This window comes from Passer montanus, unplaced genomic scaffold (genome assembly GCF_014805655.1).
Source record: "Passer montanus isolate IOZ18808 unplaced genomic scaffold, ASM1480565v1 scaffold103, whole genome shotgun sequence".
Lineage (NCBI taxonomy): Eukaryota > Metazoa > Chordata > Aves > Passeriformes > Passeridae > Passer > Passer montanus.
In genome coordinates, this window is record NW_024356838.1 from 1848922 (window position 1) to 1867825 (window position 18904).

The following is an 18904-nucleotide window of genomic DNA, read 5'->3' on the forward strand; positions in this document are numbered from 1 at the left end:
TTTATTTAATAGAAGACAGTAGTCATTCAGTTTCTGACAGAAAACAGTACTCTAATGCTTTTCCTGTTACATCTTGTTTTACAGATATAAGGTAAAATAATAAAGGAATTTACCTGTAAGCCAATAGGGCCTGGGGGCCCAGGGAAGCCTCGAGGACCTTCATCACCTTTTTGCCCAAACATCCCTTGCTGACCTCTTGGGCCTGGCTCTCCATCACCTCCCTGTTGGGAAAAAATGAAGAGCAGAACTATCACAGCTCTGATAAGAACAACGGGAAAAGCTCCATGGAAATGACTGAGAAACAGCTACAAAAGGGCTCAGAATCACACCAAGTGTCTTAACAAATGCATGTTCATCATCTTGGCTGGATAAAATCTGTTGCACAAACAGAATACCAGCATGTGCTCTGATTTAATATAGGTCAATTAGTGCTGCATTTCTCACAGAAATTTTCCCTGAATTCCCTCTCTCTGTCACATCTGCATAAACATTCTGGATGTTGAATACCTATGTAAATATGAGTAGCACAGGTTTCTGTGAGATCATAAAGTACCAGTTTATCTTGAAATCATATGCAGATATGGTTTCTACCAATACTAAGGGTAAAAGAATTTAGAGCCTTTTAAATAAAAATAAAAATTAATTCACTTGGTATCATGTGGATTTTAAAGAGACCCTCTCTTTTAACTGCATCTATACTGAGGTGCCAAACACACCACCGAACAAGTTCATTGAAAGGATGGCCCCCATTCACTATTTACAGGATTTAATTTTTAATAATTTTGTCAAATTATTGCCCTGCTGTAAATCTGCCATACAGTAACACCCAGGCAGGCTTCTTTACAATAAAGAACTGTATGTAAGTGGGCAGGGACAGAACTGTTAGTGGTGTTTTGAAATATATTCCTGAGTAGAGCAAACAGTTCAAAGAAGTCAGGATCAGCTGAGTTATGCAAGGTTGGGGTTGGCTCTGAAGGAGCTACTCACAGCTATCCCTGGGGCTCCAACAGGACCCTGCAGACCTGGTGGACCTGGAGGACCCTGCAACAAACACACATCCAGAAGGACAAGTTAGTGATTGTGGCATCTGCAGTGAGATTAAAAGCAAATACAGACACGAGAGAAAACACGATTTGCACGACCACAATCTACTCAGCATTGCCATACTTCTCCATAGAGGATGTAGCATCATTCACAAGTCCTTTCCATCCAGTACAAACTACTTATCTCTAAAAAACTCAGATTTTCACATCTATAATAGACAATGTTGGCATTTGTTAGAAACTCATTTTTAATGTTTCTGAATAAATTTCCATGCAAACATGAATCAAAATGAATTTTTTTTCACAATTGAAAATATAAAAACTTTCAATGAGATTTATTAAAAATATCTCTCAAACTTTAAAGCATCATCTAAAAATCTATCTTTAATCAAAATGCTTATTATTTGGAGTAGTTTTTTGAAATTGCTAATTATTTTTGCAATGGCACAGCACAAAGTTTATGTTGACCTCCAAGAGACATGAAAAAGTGCAAGTTCTTGCTGAGCACTGGGAATCACACTCTCTTTGATATTAAGTCTCTTTTCAACAGAATGACCAAAAACCCCAGTCTCTGAGAGGAATGTCTTTTTCATTCTTCCTGCAGAATAATTAAGTTATATTGCACGTAATTAGAAATCAGTCATGCAGATGTGATATAATGAAGCTATCAGAGTACAGGAATGCAAGATATTACTTTATGATGAGGTGTAAATGACGGAGTAGTTTGAATCTTGTTTTTGCAACACTGGAGGAAGTAGGCTGAGTTACGCTAAGAAGGCACAAAAGTCAATACCTGGCCTTGGCTGATTCTAGCCTATTTCAGATGCCAAGTTGCCTGCAACTTCTAGCTTCAAATTCTGGTTTAGAGGAAAATAATAATGGGATTTATGGACTTTTCTAGGGTGAAAATTAGATTGTGCCCTTTATAAGGGGAATTAAAGGGACTTCTTTAGTCTTGCAGTCTATTTCTGTCTCTGGGTTTTATATATATTTTGGACCATTTTATTTTCTAGGGAGTATGAAGCATCAAGCTCTATATTTCTTCTCTTTTACAGTTTTTTTCTTGTCCCATAACTGATGGCGATAAGTGAAACAAAGCTTTCTAGCCTCTGTGGTGACATATTTAAATGAAAGGACTCTGAGGAATGCTCCAGCTGACTGGGAAGTGCTACCATGAGAAAGGGATTTGGCATGCATGGATTTTTCTACACTCTTGGAGAGGCTTCAATGTGCTCCTCCATTTTATAGGCTCTGGAATGAGGCCTACACATTTTTAAACTCATTTAAAAACCCATTTTGATATAAAGCACTGTTGGAACGTACTCTGCAATTGATTAATGAGGAGTTATATGGACACATGGCCAGATTCTTTTTTGCCATTGCTCTGGAGGGCAAACGTAGAAAGACTGATCAGTATAATGAGAGAATCCTCAGTTAATAAAGGCAACTGTGATAACTGTGGAGGTTTTGGAGTTCAAGAGAGGACAGCACATCAACAACAAAATTGTGCTGTCTTAACTAGAATATGCTAACATAGTTAGGCACTGTATTCTCAAACCCACAAAAATAAATCTTTGTTAGTTTCAATGGGGAATTGAAGATTTTTCCAGCTCTTCTAAAACAGGAAAGATGAATCAGTTCTTTGATCGGGATCCTTGCTGTGATCAGGCTCTAAATGCCCACCAAGGCCTTTTGTGGGTGGTTTGAGATTGTAAATATCTGTTCTTTATGTCCTGTGATTTCAGAACTGGTACTTCCTTGTCAGAACCTCCCAGAGGTGACCAAGAAGCCCTTTCTCCCTGCCCCAACAGGCATCTGTCAGCATGTTGAAAGAAAAGCAATTTTAAAATAAACACATTCTGAAATTGTCAGGGTTGAATGACTGCAGTTGAGGGCAAATAGATTGAAGAATGTGACTTCAACCAGTTACATTCACTTCAACTAAGGCCTCAACTGAATCCTGTATTTCAAGAAAAATTTGTAATATTCTCAAATGCATGAAACCTTGAGACTGGGAGTCCGGGTTACATCCTCAAATTACAATGCTGCAGATATTTTATTTGTAAAGCAGGTTTGCTGGAACAGACCCAAATACATCAGTACTCACTATGGGAACTGTGGTCACAGTCTAATGCTCAGCATAACTAGCTATGCTAAAATTATCTGAAACAGAAGAGTGCAGCTTTTGTTTTTTCCTTGAATTTCTCTGATGCAAAGCATTTCTAATGAAGAGGCATGGCAAAGGGGAAAACAGGATTTGCCTGTGACCACATGCAGAGCCTGAAGTGGAACTGGATCAGAGGCTGGAACCAGCTGATCCTAAAGTTCATTTCCAGCCCAAGCCACTCTGATTCTGTAATTCTATGACCTGTGATTTTCTTGAGTATGTACATATCCTCCCATAAACATCATTTGATAATATGTAAGCCATAAATTTGGTGTAATTTTTAAAGTAATATACTATTCTGTATCTTGTTAATCTCAAAAATCATACTGTTTTCAAGATAAATGTACTTAGCCATGAATGCCCCTGTGCTGAGTTTGGAGCTTTGCTAACTGAATAGTGTTGAAATACAACAATAAAAGGGATCTTTCTGCCATTGTTTCTCAATTTTTTCTTAGGGAAAAGTATTCAAGTAAAGTACCAGTTTATCTTGAAATTGAACAGAAGTGAAAACATACCATTTTGAATTTTTACAAAAGAAACTACAATCAAATGGGAATAAGTAAATGCTCGTTTTATTCTTTTTAGCTTTAAATTTCACCGTGAAAAAAGCTTAATTTTATATGTCTGGTCTAAATAGAAAAATGAAGTGCTTGAACTTTAAAATTAATTTTTGAAGATAGAAAAATGTCAAATCAAAACAGTAGAAACATGATTAGTCGTAGATTCACTAATAGGCTTAATGGTAATATATGAAAACTTGTAGAAGCCATTTCATCTGCCATCAGTTAATTGTGCTCCCCAGGAATTAGATATCCTTTACAAATGTTAAAACTACATTAGTAGATTTCTCTGTTGAGTCTCCATAGTTTTCATCCTCGTGGCTAAGCAGCCAAAGCTGGTATGTTCACACAGTGCAGTCAGTGAGGTTCAACACAGTAAGAGAACACATGGGAATTCTTGGTCTCTCCAGTTCCAATATAGAATGGAGGAATTTCAATGATACAGGAAGGGTGCTTAAGAATGTAGTTTGTATTTTGTAATGATTCTATAAGCTCTAGTTATATGAACAATAATAAATACATACCTGGATCTGTAAGTACAAACCTCTAGTATTACATTAAAAGACCATTATTTTGAAGGAACATTTTAAGAGTGTGTCTTTTTTCCGCTCGTTTATGTAGCAAAACTACCTGCATACTTCATGCATGAATACCTTTTATTTATAAAGAGTAGATGTAATGCACAAAGGATTTTGCTACTTACGTTTTCTCCTTTGTCACCTTTACTGCCTTTCTGACCTGGTTCACCAATTTCACCCTGTAATTGAAAGTTAAAAGTTAAACCTCTTTAAAGTGTTCTCCTTCACACTTAGCTGAAGTCAGTATCACAGTATCTCTAAATGATCCCTTTGATATGATTATTCTATGTTTTAAGCTGCTGCTTCAAGTGAAAGCCTAAAGGGAGCAATTCTGCAGTGATCAATAATATGTCATATTAATACAGATATTGATTGCTGAATTGAAAAGGGCAATGAGATCTGGCTTTGAAGTATAATGCAACTGAGCTCTAAATAAAGGAAATTGTGTTGCTCATGTCACCTTCAATATGAACTTATAATGAAAGTACCCTGATTTACAGACTCATGTAACTGTTTATGACTGAACTACTGCTTGTGTACAATATTTCAAAACTTTGCAATTATTCAAATCACCAAGAAACCACATTAGAAAAGAATGTTTTCTTTATACAATAATAAAATACAATTAAATTAAATCACAGAAAATACTGTCTGTGGGATAAATAACACTCATGAATCACAAACATTAATGTTGAAGTCTTTACCTTTACCCTGTGCTAACTAACAGAAGAGTGCTGGGTCAAGCAACCACACCAGATAATCCTGAAAGGTGTCATATTTTAAATCCTGCCAGAGGTCAACAAAACATCTCTGCTGTGAACATAATTATTTTGACACCGTCAGCCTACCAGCAAAACCTCTGGTGGTTCTGAACCCCTGTATATTACTGAAGACATTTAATCTTATTCATTCAGAAAACCAAGTTTCTAAAATAGGCAAAAATCAATTTTGTCATATTTTGCGACACTTTCATCCTTGTTTCTTTGCCAGGATGAATGTTATTCTACTAGCTCTTTAACAAAAATCCCAAGGTCCCGTGGCATCTGTCCCTCAGACATTTGGGAATAGAAGAGGTTTTTAGGGATTTTGTGCAGTAGGCAGAGGGAATTTGGGGGAGGCAGGAATAAGATTTATTGTCTTGTCACCCTATTTATTGTGAGGAAACCTACAGAGAACTGTACTGACAGAACTCCCAGATGCACTAATACCCAATTATAATGATTCACCTTGTCACCATCTTCTCCAGGAGAACCACTAGGACCAGCAGGACCAGGAAGTCCTACAGGACCCTGTATTCCGTCTCGTCCAGCTGGACCTTGAGGGCCTTTTTCACCCTGGTTTTGAAGAAAATGAAGCAATCCACATTATCACAGGAGAGTAACGAATGCTTCAGTACAGGGAGTCCCAATACCAATACAAAATTAAAACACACACCCCCTCCAAATAAAAACCCCAACAAAACAGAAAACACCACAACAGAAAGAAAACTGTCATGGAAGAGAATATATAAGAGAATTATATGAAATAATAATGGAAGCTGATGTCAAATATACTTGTACTGTAATGCAGAGTGGCTGGTACAAAGTTTTATTGAAAGACTGATCCACTCCCTGCTGTGATAATAACAGGTTAAACCTTCCTGGTCTTAGAGAGCACAGTGAGAAATGTTTTACTATGTACATATTTGTAAATCTAAAATGAGTAGGTTGGGTATTCTGAGAATACAGAGTGGGAGCAAGTAGCATTCTGGAATGACAAGCGTGTGCAGGGATGGTTTCATGGGACTGAGGTTACTCACAGGAGCCCCCTTCTCTCCGGCGGGGCCTGGGGGTCCCTGGGGGCCGGGCCGGCCCGGCAGCCCAATGGGGCCAGCGGTGCCCGCGGCTCCGCGCTCTCCCGGCGAGCCCTGGGAAAGACAGAGGATAAAAAAAAAAAAGGATAAAGGAATTCTGAGAGCCCTGGGAATGCTGGCAGTTTTCATGAGGCAAGTCAGCAGAGAAGCTGCTCAGCAGTGCGAGTTCAGCTGGTTGAAGGTTACGCATCCATCATGTGCACAAGTAACGAAAAAAGGCTGGAAGGAACAACCTGAAGTTCATACTCCATACAGTTCATACAACACTGATTTTATTTTTTGTAAATACCACTTCCTGTATTTGTTCATCATAATGACAGTGTCTTTAAAACCAGCCTCTTTTCAAGAACTTACTTCCCTCTATGTTTTCCAAATATATTAACATACTGTTTTGATGAAAGCATATTCACCATATTGAAATACAGAACAAAGCCACACCAAAACCAGAATTTTTAGTAAAGTTTTGTGCTGTTCATTGCTGTGATGATCACATTTCTACATTTCAATGCACCTCTGTAAAAATCCATTCAAGTATAGCAACTAATTTAGTGTGCTCTACAGAGGCTTTTTATGTACAGGCATCTTTAGATAAGCACAGAAAAAGTTAAAAATGTAATATTAAAAATCAAGGGTGAAACAACAGACACTATATATTGAAAACCACAAAAAATACATATTTGTTTCTGTCTTTTAAATAATTTACAATTTTTGCATTAAGAGAGTACTGTTAAATGTTTGTTTGCTGTAGAAAAAATATTTCCCAAATTTTCAGCTTTGCACCTTTGAGATAGTTTGCAACACTTCAAAGTTATGATCAGTAATTTCACTTCTTCAACTGATATACTAGAAGCAGGATGATACATCACAGAACAGAAAAGCAATATAAAATAATAATAAAAATAGGAAAATAATAAAATTAAGACCCTGAGACTCCAAATAGCATTTTTTTCATGTTTAAGCAAGAACAAATTTATCACTTTGTAGATATTGAAATTTTAAGATGCTTTCACCTATGAGGACCCTATTTTTTTTTTATTTTACTCATGACATACTTGTCAGGGACTGACCTCATTAGCATAAATGGTACTAATTTCATAATAAGGTACTTTTCCTTCCACATAAATGTGACAGAAAAGAGTTCTGAATGGTTTCTCAAAGTATTTTAGCAAGTTATTTCAGTAAGATCTAAATTTGCACGTGGTCAAACAAAGTATTTGTATGAAAATCGTGGATGACTTGATCCTTCCAGGTGTTGGGGATTTTTTTAAGTCTGGGTGGCTGCCTAAGTTTCTGTCCTATTTCTGTTCTTTTAGTTCCTAAGGCTTCAGTGAATTCAATAAGAAAAAGTCATTGCCCTACAGCCATACTACCATGGTCTCTGATCTTGTCAGCTCTCATAAGCTAAACAATTTTAGGTCATCTCATCAGGAGGATGTAAGAATAGAGAGGAAAAAACCCAAATAATTCTTAGATCTTTCCTGTGTCAGACAGCAGACACTAACAGTGGCCATAATTTCCAGTAGCTCTTTTTAATCAGCCAGCTTTTCACATTTATCTTTGCATTTCTCATGAGTTATGAAGATGGACTATACATTCTGTTTTCAAGGAACCACTTATTTCTTTGTGAGAATGGCTTCTGAGCACAGTAGAACATATTATAGTCCCAACTCGGAAAAGCATTTTAAGCAGCTTAAGTCTGCTGTCTCTTTCCGTGTTTAATTTTTTTCTGGTCACTCTGTCCCACTACAAAACAAGCTCCTTATGTTATGAAACCACTTGTTAACCTTTGGTCTTGCAGTACTCACATCATGGAATCTTTTTATTAATTTGCTTTGTTGGGTTTTTTTTTAACTCTTCTACAGAATGGAAGTTCACGTTTTGTCTTGTATGGCTGCTATACAGACTGTAAACTCATTAGCAACCTTGGTTTTCTCTCACTTCCTGTGAGGAGATATGTAATGACAGCTATTGTATACATTGCATAGTAGTAGCAATACTTTTTACTGAGGGCTAACAAAATGCTCAACAAGTGAAGGTCCCCTTGACTGTAAAATGTTGTCAGATAGATGAAGATAGCTCTAGATAGTTCAGTGCTGATAATTGGGTAGCCTACAGCTGGCTTATTCTGACTCTAATTTGAGCATCCTATTCCTAAATGAGCAAATGAAAAATGACTGCTTGACATTCCAAAGAGCTTTCTCTCATCAGCATTCAGCATTCCACACAGTAGTAGGAGGAGGGAAGAAAACAAACAGAAGCAACAAAGAGCAGATAAAAGAGAATTGTTAAAAAAACTCAGGCCCCCCCCCACATAACAAAAAAACAACCACAACACCCTCCCAAAAAAACCCCAAACCATGAAAAAACCCCTCTCAGTCCTGCAGAACCCCTTCGTGCTCTGACGTGCATTCATGCATCCTTTCTTTTGTGCAAATCCCTCTAAACAGAGTAATTGGCATATGCAGAGTATTTGGAGCAGTCATTTGTTTGGTATGCTTGCAGATGTATGCAGCAGCCAAACAAAGCTTATAATTGACTATATATGCTAGTTAGAAACAATTGGTATTGGCAGGAAATCACAGGAAAGTCAGCCAGTGGCATGGATTCTCTTCCTATTGTAGATGGCAAATGAAGACTCCACTACAATTACACTTCTGTGTGTACCCGCTGTTGGCTAAAAATAGATGGGAAAATATTTTCAGAGTATTTGATGTTCTTGGTCTGCTGTGAGCTTCTGTGAAGAAAAGCAAGCAGTTGTGGCTTAATTCTGGTGCTTGATGGTGCACTGAAACCCAGTATTAAGGACACCTACACACCTTTTTTTCAATACTATTTTGAGATAACAAGTTAGTAATTAAAGATGAAACAGATAAAAATCCTGTGGAGGACTCCTGGAATACTTTAAGGGCAACTGGTTCCACTTTGTACCAGAAATGGCCTGCTTACACTACAATAAGCTCAAAATAAATTTTAAAAAAATAAAAATTTTGCCCTTCAAACTCTCTTTCAACTACCATTACATCTGTTTCTTAAAGACTGTAAAAACTATACGCAAAAAACCCTCAGTCTCCTAAGGGTTTGTTTCTATGACTGTTTACCTCAGCAGGAAGGGTGTCCCCAACAGGAACAGGTTAATGAACTGGAGTCCTTGGTACTGTGCTCCCAATGCCCACACTGTGTGTTTCTGGACTGTAATCAATGATGATTTCAGTCTGGCACTGAACTCCCATTAGCTGGGCAGCATTAATAGTGTTCCTGGATTTTCTCTACCAATTTAGTTTCACATGAAAGGAATACTATTCATGAGCTCTGAGAGAGCTCCATGATTTGAACCAAAGCATGGTAAATGGGGAAAATTGAGACATCCTCCCCGAAAAAGCTCTGATGTTTTCAACTAAAACTCTAACCTATACACACCCTATAAGAATTAGAAAAACATGGATTGTCTGAATTTCAATTCAAACATATGTGTTTCAGAATACAGACAACTATCACAAAATAAGGTGTGTACTTTTGCCTCCCATCTTGTGTGATGTGTCTTTCTGAGGACCATGACAGGAGTGGCACGGCTCCAGTGTGGACAATGCTGGCTGGCAAAGGAGGCTCTGTCCCACATCAGCTTTGCTGGCTGCTGTGTATGCTCAGAAGAGCTCTGGGTCACTGCACCTGAACCATCTGCTTGAGAGGTCAGAGCCTTAGGGGCTCCTTCAACAAAAAATCAAGACAGGACCTTTAGATTGAAGAGACTATTCTGGTCCATGCTTTCTTGACTTTGATTCATCCTTTCTTTTAACATTTCAGGTCCTTCAGATGGGTAAGATGATATCCCTTTTGACTCTCCCTGCTAGATTCCATTCCATTCCATTCTTTGTTTTGGTGCCTTTTGGAGACAGATATATACTGCACAGTGTTAAGAACTGTAAATCCAAGTTTTTGGCATTAAGAATTCAATAATTCATTTTAAGAATTCAAGTCCTATGTATTACTTGTACTGTACTATGTGTGGATTTTTATCCTTGTTTAATGTATTCTAATCTGAATATGAATTGCAAGGACATAAGAGAGCTTTGTTGGAGTGCATAGAAATTCAGCTTCTCCATTACTTTTTTTTTTTCCTAACATGAATAGCTGTGATGATTGATTCTTTTCTTTTTTAACCTCAATTGCACTGTATGAAAGAAATAAGTTGACAAGATGACTGTCAAAATCTACACAATTCACATTTGGGAATAACTCTAGCATGTTTTGAATGCCAGTGCATCCTTGTAGAACTCCTTTGCATAAAGCATGACAACAGAGAATACGGAACTTGAAGCATACTCTACTATTGAGCTTAAAATGCCGAGAAGGAAATGTCATGATTTTACACAGTTGTACAAAGGGAACACAGGAGTACTGGGTTTGCTAGCAGGGGCTACAGGGCTGGCTTCTGGGAGAAGATGCCACTTTCCCCCATGTCCAGTGGAACTCACACCACCAGCTCCAAGATGGACTGACGGGCTGGCCATGGCTGAGCCCATTAGTGACAGGGGTAGAACCTCTTGGGTAATGTATTTAAGAAATTAGAGAAAAATGCCCAGTAGAAGGGGAGCAGGGATCCTCCCACAGCTCGTGGAGGTCCCCACACTGGAGCAGGTAGATCCTAAAGGAGACTGTGCCCCATGGAGAGCCTGCAATGACTCAGGAGCTGGGCGGGACCTGTGGCCCTGTGGAGGGAGGAGCCCACACTGGAGCAGGTTTGCTGGCAGGACTTGTGACCCCTTGGGGGACCAGCACTGGAGCAGCCAGCTCCCAAAGGACTGCACCATAGCGGGGACCCAGGCTGGAGCAGTTAATGAAGGACTGCAGCCCTGGGAAGGACTCACGTTGGACAAGTCCATGGAGGACTGCCTCACAGCCAAGGGACCCCACACCAGAGCAGGGCAAGAGTGTGAGGAGCCCTCCCCATGTGGAGGAAGGGTGTGGTGGAAGGAGTGTGATGAACCATTCCCCATCCCCCTGCACTGCTTAGGGGCAGGATAAAACAAAAATCAGGAGTGAAGCTCAGCCTGGAAGGAAGGGAGGTTGAGGAGAAGGTGTTTTCAGACTTTTTGTTTCTCCTTACCTATCCTACTCTGATTTGATACAAAATAAACTAATTTTCCCAGCCTGTTTTGCCCATGATGTAACTGGTGGCTGATCTTCCTGTCCTTATCTTGACTCACAAGCCTTTCAGTGTATCTTGTGCTCTCCTGTCCAGCTGAGGAGGGCAGGGATAGTGCAGTCTGGGGGGCACCTGGCATCCAGCCAAGGCAAGCCCACCACAACAGCATGAGTCACTATCCATGGATTTTTCCCCTGTGGAAAACCTCTCTCATCTCAAAACCAGTTTGACATAAGTGACAAGTATCGAGCAGCAAGTAAATGTCATAACTAAATGTAGTGGCAGAAGGCTTCAGATATTCTCTACCTCCATAATCCATGCATGTTTATTAGTATGAATACTTAGTAGATCTGAAGTCTGATCTGTCTGCTGTTTTACAGACTGTGTTAATGAAAACATTCCAGCATCTAAAGAAGAAAAAAGGTTATCAGGTAATATTGTTTGTATTTCCATAGAATTATTATGTTTACTTACCATTGGGCCAGGTGGACCCTGTGGGCCTTCTCCTCCTTTCAGACCAGCTGGACCCTGAAAAATGGAAAGGAAAAGAAAAGCTTGTCTACTAAACTGGAATATTCAACAGTAATTTTGCAGGACATATAATAGGAAACATGTAAAGATCCAAAGAAACAAACTTGAATAATTTCCTTACTTCTTATCTAGCCAATTATATTTTTGTCTGTTCTCTTACTGTATTTATTTTAAGCACAGCAGAAGACTTAATAAATAAAGGAGTTAATACCTTGGTTTTTTTTTTATTTAGATATATCATGGCAGTTGCTCTAGTGCTTATATCATACCTGAGCACCTGGAAGGCCTCTCTCTCCAGGGAAACCACGAAGACCTGCTGGTCCATCTTTCCCAGGAATGCCTTGAGGGCCTGGATCACCCTGGGAAACATATTACGTTTTGATTAAAAAACATGTTGAAAAATTAGGTGTAGAGTGAGTGATGAAAATTAACTACCAGATCCTAGTTATAGTAGGATCTATTCACCCAGCTATTCACCCACTAATTCTTTTATCAGTACAATAGTCTGTGGTTAAATTTATAATGAACTTTGACAAAATACAATACCAGTTATGGAATACAAATAGCAGAAAACACAACAAGCTGTAAAAATATGTTTAAAGATATATTCAATAAACATTTTTTATACCCAATTATAATAAAAAATTGAATAGAATTACATAGTAACTAGATAAGTAACATTTTTCTTGTTCCCTAATGGCAGCCAAAAATTAAGCAAGGAGTTAAATTTATTCAGTGAAATTCTACCTTTTTGTTCACTACTACACATCTGACTTTAAATACAATCTTCTACCTTGGTGTGAAAATGTCACTGCTAAGTACGACGTATTGAATATGATTAGTATATTGAATGCATATTACATGCAAACAATTTTTTCTTTCGCTTTTATTACAAAAATATTAATTTTTGGCTCAAGAGAATTCTCATTATTTCAGTGGAAGCAGACTCATGTCTAAAATTGGAATCTTCCAGTCTTCCAAGTCCTTCTGGGTGAAACCTGCCAATCATGATTTTACACTGTATGTTTTGATTTTGATCTGCATGTCTTTATGATGATTTGAAATGTCATACTGTCAGCAGCCTATCTGTCCCTTCCTGTTTGTTCCCCAAAGCCACACATACCTTAGCACCTTCTTTTCCTGCAGCACCTGGGAGCCCTTGTTCACCTGGGGGACCAGGAGGACCTGGATGGCCTCTTTCACCAATTGGTCCAGTCTCACCCGTAGGACCCTAGGCACAAAAGTACAGCTTCAGTCACCTGAAGTTATTTGATGTCTTGAGGGTGTGGGAGGAAGTGGAGAGGAGCAGATTCTCAATATCCAGCTGTTATGCTACCAAGCAGTGCTGCCATTGGTTAGTGCACATTCCTCACCTTCCCTCCAGGCAAGGCTGACTTACAAAATATCTTTGTCCTACAAAATAAATCTTGCATTGCATTTTGCCTGCAGACACGTCTGTGCAGCTTCCAAAGAGTGAAATCCTGACCTTGTTCCTTAAGCACTGAAGCTTTAAAGCACAGTGTGTATGGGAGAAGGTTATAAAAAGGACACAGGAGAGAAATCCATGTACTATTCTTGTCTTGAAACAGGTCTGTACTGCTGCTTTTCTGAATAATAGGAATTGTAAGGCAGGAGAGTTTAAAGATATCTCTTCAGATTCCCTAGCAGAAAAGTTCCACTGAGGGAATTAGCTAAATAAGCTCTAAATGCTTGATTAAGTTGTAAATTCATAAGGTTAAATAAAATGAAATTTTGATAATTTATCTCTCCACAATCTAAAAGTTACTGAAATTTTTTCTCTGGCGAGAAATTCACACGTAGCATTGTTCTTTGTAAAATGATAGAGAAATGTGCATCTTTGACTTCTGTAAACCACCAATTTCATAATCACATAAAAAACCCCTAAAATAACAACAAACCAACAAAAACCCAAATGAAAACATAAAACAAAATGGAAACGTAACCCAAATAATTTCATTTTTTTGGTGGAATCACTGATGATTACTAAGTATAGCTCCTGATATTGTTATACAACTTCTGTTACAAAAGTTAATATAACCATGGATGTGGTCTTTTTAACACAGCAAAAGCAACTGCCTTATCCATAATATAACCATTAAACTTTGGTCTTATGAAGTCAGCTATGAAATTAAATTCTGTACCTGAGGGCCAACAACACCACCAGGACCAGGAGGACCAGTTTTTCCTTGAAAACCCTGTGAAAAAAAATGACAGAATATTACATTACCCTTTACAAGTTACAAAAGAGTAAAATTCATATCTGTGCTGAAGAGGTGAATGAGAAATTCCATATCACACATTCCTTCTCTTTGGAAAATTAAAAAGAGAACTCTTTTTTGTCTGTGTATGCCTAGATATGAAATGCTGATTAATCTCTCTTCCCATCTCAGTTCCCATCTCTCTGAGGTGGTACAGCAGTAAAAATTGCCAAATCTCTCTATGAGAACTTGATTAGATGAGTTTGAATGCATAAGTGATGCAGCTAAAAGACAGCTGAAAATACATTTTTACATATGTATATTGTGAATCATAAAGCCTGACATAAAAATGCTTCTTAAAGAAAGACACAGATAGACTATTAAGTTGGAAGGGCATTAAAATGGAGGTGAGACAAAAAGAAAATGAAAAGAAAGGTGAAGGTTATATAGAAATGATAAAAAAGGCAATCTGAGTGCCAATGAGAAATCAATGTTATGTCAAAACCAGAATAGAATACAAATATTTTTGAGACAATTTTTTAGAGCATGGAAATTTTACGTAATTTTCATTTTCTAATCAGCGGCCCAGAATTTCAGGCCAAAATCAGTCAATAATCTGAATGAGAATGTCACTTTAGGTGAAGGTTATATAGAAATGGTAAAAAAAGCAATCTGAATGCCAATGAGAAATCAATGTTATTTCAAAACCAGAATAGAATATAAATATTTTTGAGACAATTTTTTAGAGCAATAATTTTAATTTTCTAATCAGCTGCCCAGAATTTCAGGCCAAAATTAGTCAATAATCTGAATGAGAATGTCACTTTTTAATGACACTGTTTAATGCATCTTTGAATTATGCTAAATTATTTCTTTCAAATATTGGAAGAGTGTTAGGCAGTGCATTCCTGCTGGGTGACATTAGGGTCCTACACAATATTGCCTGCCAAACAACCTGTGCCTTCCTCCTGCTCTGCTCACCTGTGTAAAAACAAAGGGGTCACCTGGCCCCAATTTTTTCAAATATTGGGCCCTACTCAGCTTTCCTCTGGGCAGTCTGACTGATAGTTGCCCTATTCCATGAGTTCCTGTTTGAGTTTTCTGTCTCTGATTCTGTTCCAGCTGCCAGCCAGATGTTACCAGGGTTCAGGTTGGCCCATAACTCAGGCACTCCCTCAAACCCCTGAAATTATCTGGATTAAGGAAAAAAAAAAAGAACGAAAAAATAAAAGAAGACAAAATACCCCTCTGACAGAAAACCAGAACTGCTCCAGATGAAATCATTCCCATGTCCCTTCCTTTATATAATCAAAGCTTTCTCTGTAAGGCTGTTATCAGGAAAGACAAAGAAAGCTGAACATCACCCACTTACTGAAGACAAAAGTACCCCTTTGTTCTAATGACAGAAAACCAGAACTGCTCCAGATGAAATCATTCCCATGTCCCTTCCTTTATATAATCAAAGCTTTCTCTGTAAGGCTGTTATCAGGAAAGACAAAGAAAGCTGAACATCACCCACTTACTGAAAGCACCTTGAGAAGACCTGCTAGTCCCGATTTTGCAGAATGCATTGGGGTACTTTGTTTCTTGATGCTAATGATGGGTTCACTACCCTGCTTTTTCTCTTCTGTTACAAGCTTATATATTCCTACAGATCCAGATTTTTAAAAAATGTAAACAGCAAAGGAGATTTCAGCAACAACTACTCAAGAAGACCTGAACCTTCCATGGCTTCATCTAAAATAATTAGCAATAAAAACATTACACTAATGTCTCATGTGTGTATTTTGAAGTGCTTAAGTAGCCTCTACTTTTTTGTTGTTATTTTTTGTGAAAGACAATTTAATGAAATGATTTATTGTACTAAGAAGAAGTCCCTCAATTAATTCCAACAGATGCTACAAGTAGTATATTTCTATTTTGTCTTTTCACAAGCATGAAACACTAAATTCTTCCATAACAGCAGACAATCTAGTAATTTTCACTGTTGATGTGTCCTGCCAAACTGAGATTAACATCACTGAAATTTATAATCACTTCTAAGGACAAACTGGCATAATATTGGTTTTCAGTATAAAGCTTATTCCTACATTTATATTCCAAATTATTTATCATGATATTACTGTTCCTATGTCTACAATTTCAACAGTGTCAGTTCTTCAAAGTGTATGTCTTACTGGAAAGAGTTGCAGCCTTTTCTCCACCAATAGTTACCTCTGTTTATAGAATAATAAACACATGTTGACTGCAACTAACTGCAGAGTGCAACCTGGGAATCTGGCTCTCTAATTTGTTAAGCTTGACTATGTCTCTTATCCTCATTCCCTCATTGCTGAAATGCCCATATGCACCAATGAACTTTATAATAAGATATGTGTCTAAATAAGAAACAGAATTCTTAATACACTTATCTGCCAGTGAATGAAAAGATGAGTACAATAAAAGTTTTCTATTTATAAATTTTTTAAAAATCTGGAGTATGTTCTTCAGGAAAAGAAAGTCAACAAGCCTACTGATTGATTTAAAACCATCTGATTTTCTGCAAAACCACATATATAAGAACCCACGGGGAAAAATATTTTAAACATAATTTTGGCCCAAGTTTACAAACACACAGGGCAGAAAACAATTCTAACAAAAAGCTGCATTTGCTGCTAGGTTACTCAAGATTTTTATTAGCATAACCCAGTTAAACCCAAAGTAGAGAACCACAGCACTGAGTGAATCTGAGGGACCCTGGTTCAAGTTTCACACAGTAACAGTGTCCATAGTTTCATTGTATTTTGAATATTTTGCTACAAGTTGCATCCCATAATCAGAATAGCTGGGGTTGGAAGGGACCTCTGGAGTCATATTTTGTCCAACTGCTCTGCTGAAGCAGGGCTGCTGAGAGCTGGGTGCTCAGGAATATGTCCACATGGTTTTTGGATACCTCAGATGGAGACTGCAGTCTCTCTGGGGACTCTGGGACAGTGCTTGGTCACCCTCACATGGAGGAACTTTCCTGATGCTCAGATAGAACCTCCTGAGTTTCAGTTTATGCCCAGTGCCTCCTGTCACTGGGTACCACGGAAAAGACCCTGGCTCTGTCTTCTTTTCAGCTCCCTTCAGGTATTTCTGTACTTGGGTAAGGCCTGAGCCTTCTCTAGCTGAGCAGTCCTGGCTCCATCAGACTCACAGCAGAGATGCTCCAGTTCCTTAATCATCCTCATGGCCCTTTCCTGGCCACTCTCCAGGAGCTCTCTTGTCCTGAGGAGCCCAGAGCTGGTCACTGCTCCTGGCCTCAGCAGGGCTGGGCAGAAGGAAAAGATCCCCCTGCTGCAGCACAGAATGCTCTCTGCTTTCCTTGCTGTACTGGCACATTAATGGCTCATGTTCAAAGCACTAAAGCTAAAGGGAAAATTGTAGCTTTTTAACAGCAGACTAAAGAACAAGGTTGAGCTTCCTGCATTGTAAACAATGTAAACAATTGATCCTTATGGTACACAAGTCTTTGCATCATTGCAAAGGAAAAGAACAAAGAAGGAGTCAATAATGTTTCATACACAAAAAAGCCACTGTCATTGCAAAGCATTACAGTGTGACAATGCTACAATATTAGCAGAAGAAAATGGAGATATTCAGAGGGATGTGTTACTCCAAGCTCTGTGCTCCTCCTTCCAGCCGTGGAAGTGACTCAGCAGTCACTAACAGATTTCCAGTGAAGCTGGAGCCTAAAACACATTCTACATGCTGAGAAAATTTCTCAATAAATTCATTTATGGCTTTCTCTAGCTCTGGAAAATCGAAGTGAGAATTTTTATTTTGTAATGGAATATGAGTAACATTCTGATACACAGAAATAGTGTGTTTTTTAAAGATAATTCAATTAAAAGTATTACATAGTATTTTTTCATTTTGATGCCAGAATTTATTAATTATGATTCTTAGATGAGTTACATAGTTTCAAATTTTTATTTTATTTTAATAGGTTCAATCATTCTTGATCCTACTTTCCAAAGGTCTTGGTTTTTCAGTTTTCTAGCTGTTTATCATCAGTTAGACTTTTTTTTATGCTACTATTTCTGGTACATGGCATTCAGGGAGAAAACTACTGTATAGTAATTGCCCAAAAATCTTAATTTAAATAGAGATCTGGGTACTAATCTCTTTTACTTCTATTAAATATTTAATCTTATTCTGATATTGCTGACTGGACATAGCAAAGAATAACCTCACACTTGTATCATGGGAGCAAAATAAAGGTTTCTCATGCCCCATCTACAAGAAAAGTACAGTTATGTAACCTCCTGGTGCCAGCCTCTTTCCCTTTTCCCTGTTGTCTCTATTTCTTTGGATTTGATCACATAACCATGACCTTTAGAACAACACTAACACAGCAGAGTACATTTACTTACAGTCTCACCCCGCTGTCCTGGGTGTCCAGGCAAGCCATCTTTTCCAGGTGGACCCTGAAATGATAAAATAAATAAATTAAGCAATTTCTTAGCCATTATCAAAAAGAGTGTGCAATTAGCTATCAGAATCTCTGCTCTCTGTTTATTTCTAGACTAGGCTTTGGTAACTTTTAACTGCTTCTTTATTATCTAACTAGGATTTTAATAGTACTTTTTCCTTGTGTCCTTCCTATAGTGTCTTAACAATTACTTGGAGAATAACTGTTGCCAATCGCAAAAGTGTTCAAAATAGATTTCTGCAAATTCAGAAATCATGGAAATTCCCTATACCTCCATTTCTCTTTGGTTAATGACTCAACACAAATCTAAGCATTACAGAAGTACATAATGAAATTTCAGGTTTTGGAATTGGAA

General features: G+C 38.0%; 1 protein-coding gene across 2 annotated transcripts in view; it reads right to left on the minus strand.

The window, feature by feature from the left end:
• Positions 1–18904, minus strand: part of COL11A1 (collagen type XI alpha 1 chain) — a 130897-nt gene that overhangs the window by 26172 nt on the left and 85821 nt on the right. For both annotated transcript variants that reach the window (XM_039718195.1, XM_039718203.1), the window contains 10 exons: positions 18491–18544; positions 14037–14090; positions 12998–13105; positions 12144–12233; positions 11818–11871; positions 6147–6254; positions 5575–5682; positions 4474–4527; positions 988–1041; positions 114–221 (listed from right to left, as the gene is read on the minus strand). In XM_039718195.1, coding sequence (XP_039574129.1) covers positions 114–221; positions 988–1041; positions 4474–4527; positions 5575–5682; positions 6147–6254; positions 11818–11871; positions 12144–12233; positions 12998–13105; positions 14037–14090; positions 18491–18544 — 792 coding nt within the window. The remainder of the gene's footprint in view (positions 1–113; positions 222–987; positions 1042–4473; positions 4528–5574; positions 5683–6146; positions 6255–11817; positions 11872–12143; positions 12234–12997; positions 13106–14036; positions 14091–18490; positions 18545–18904) is intronic.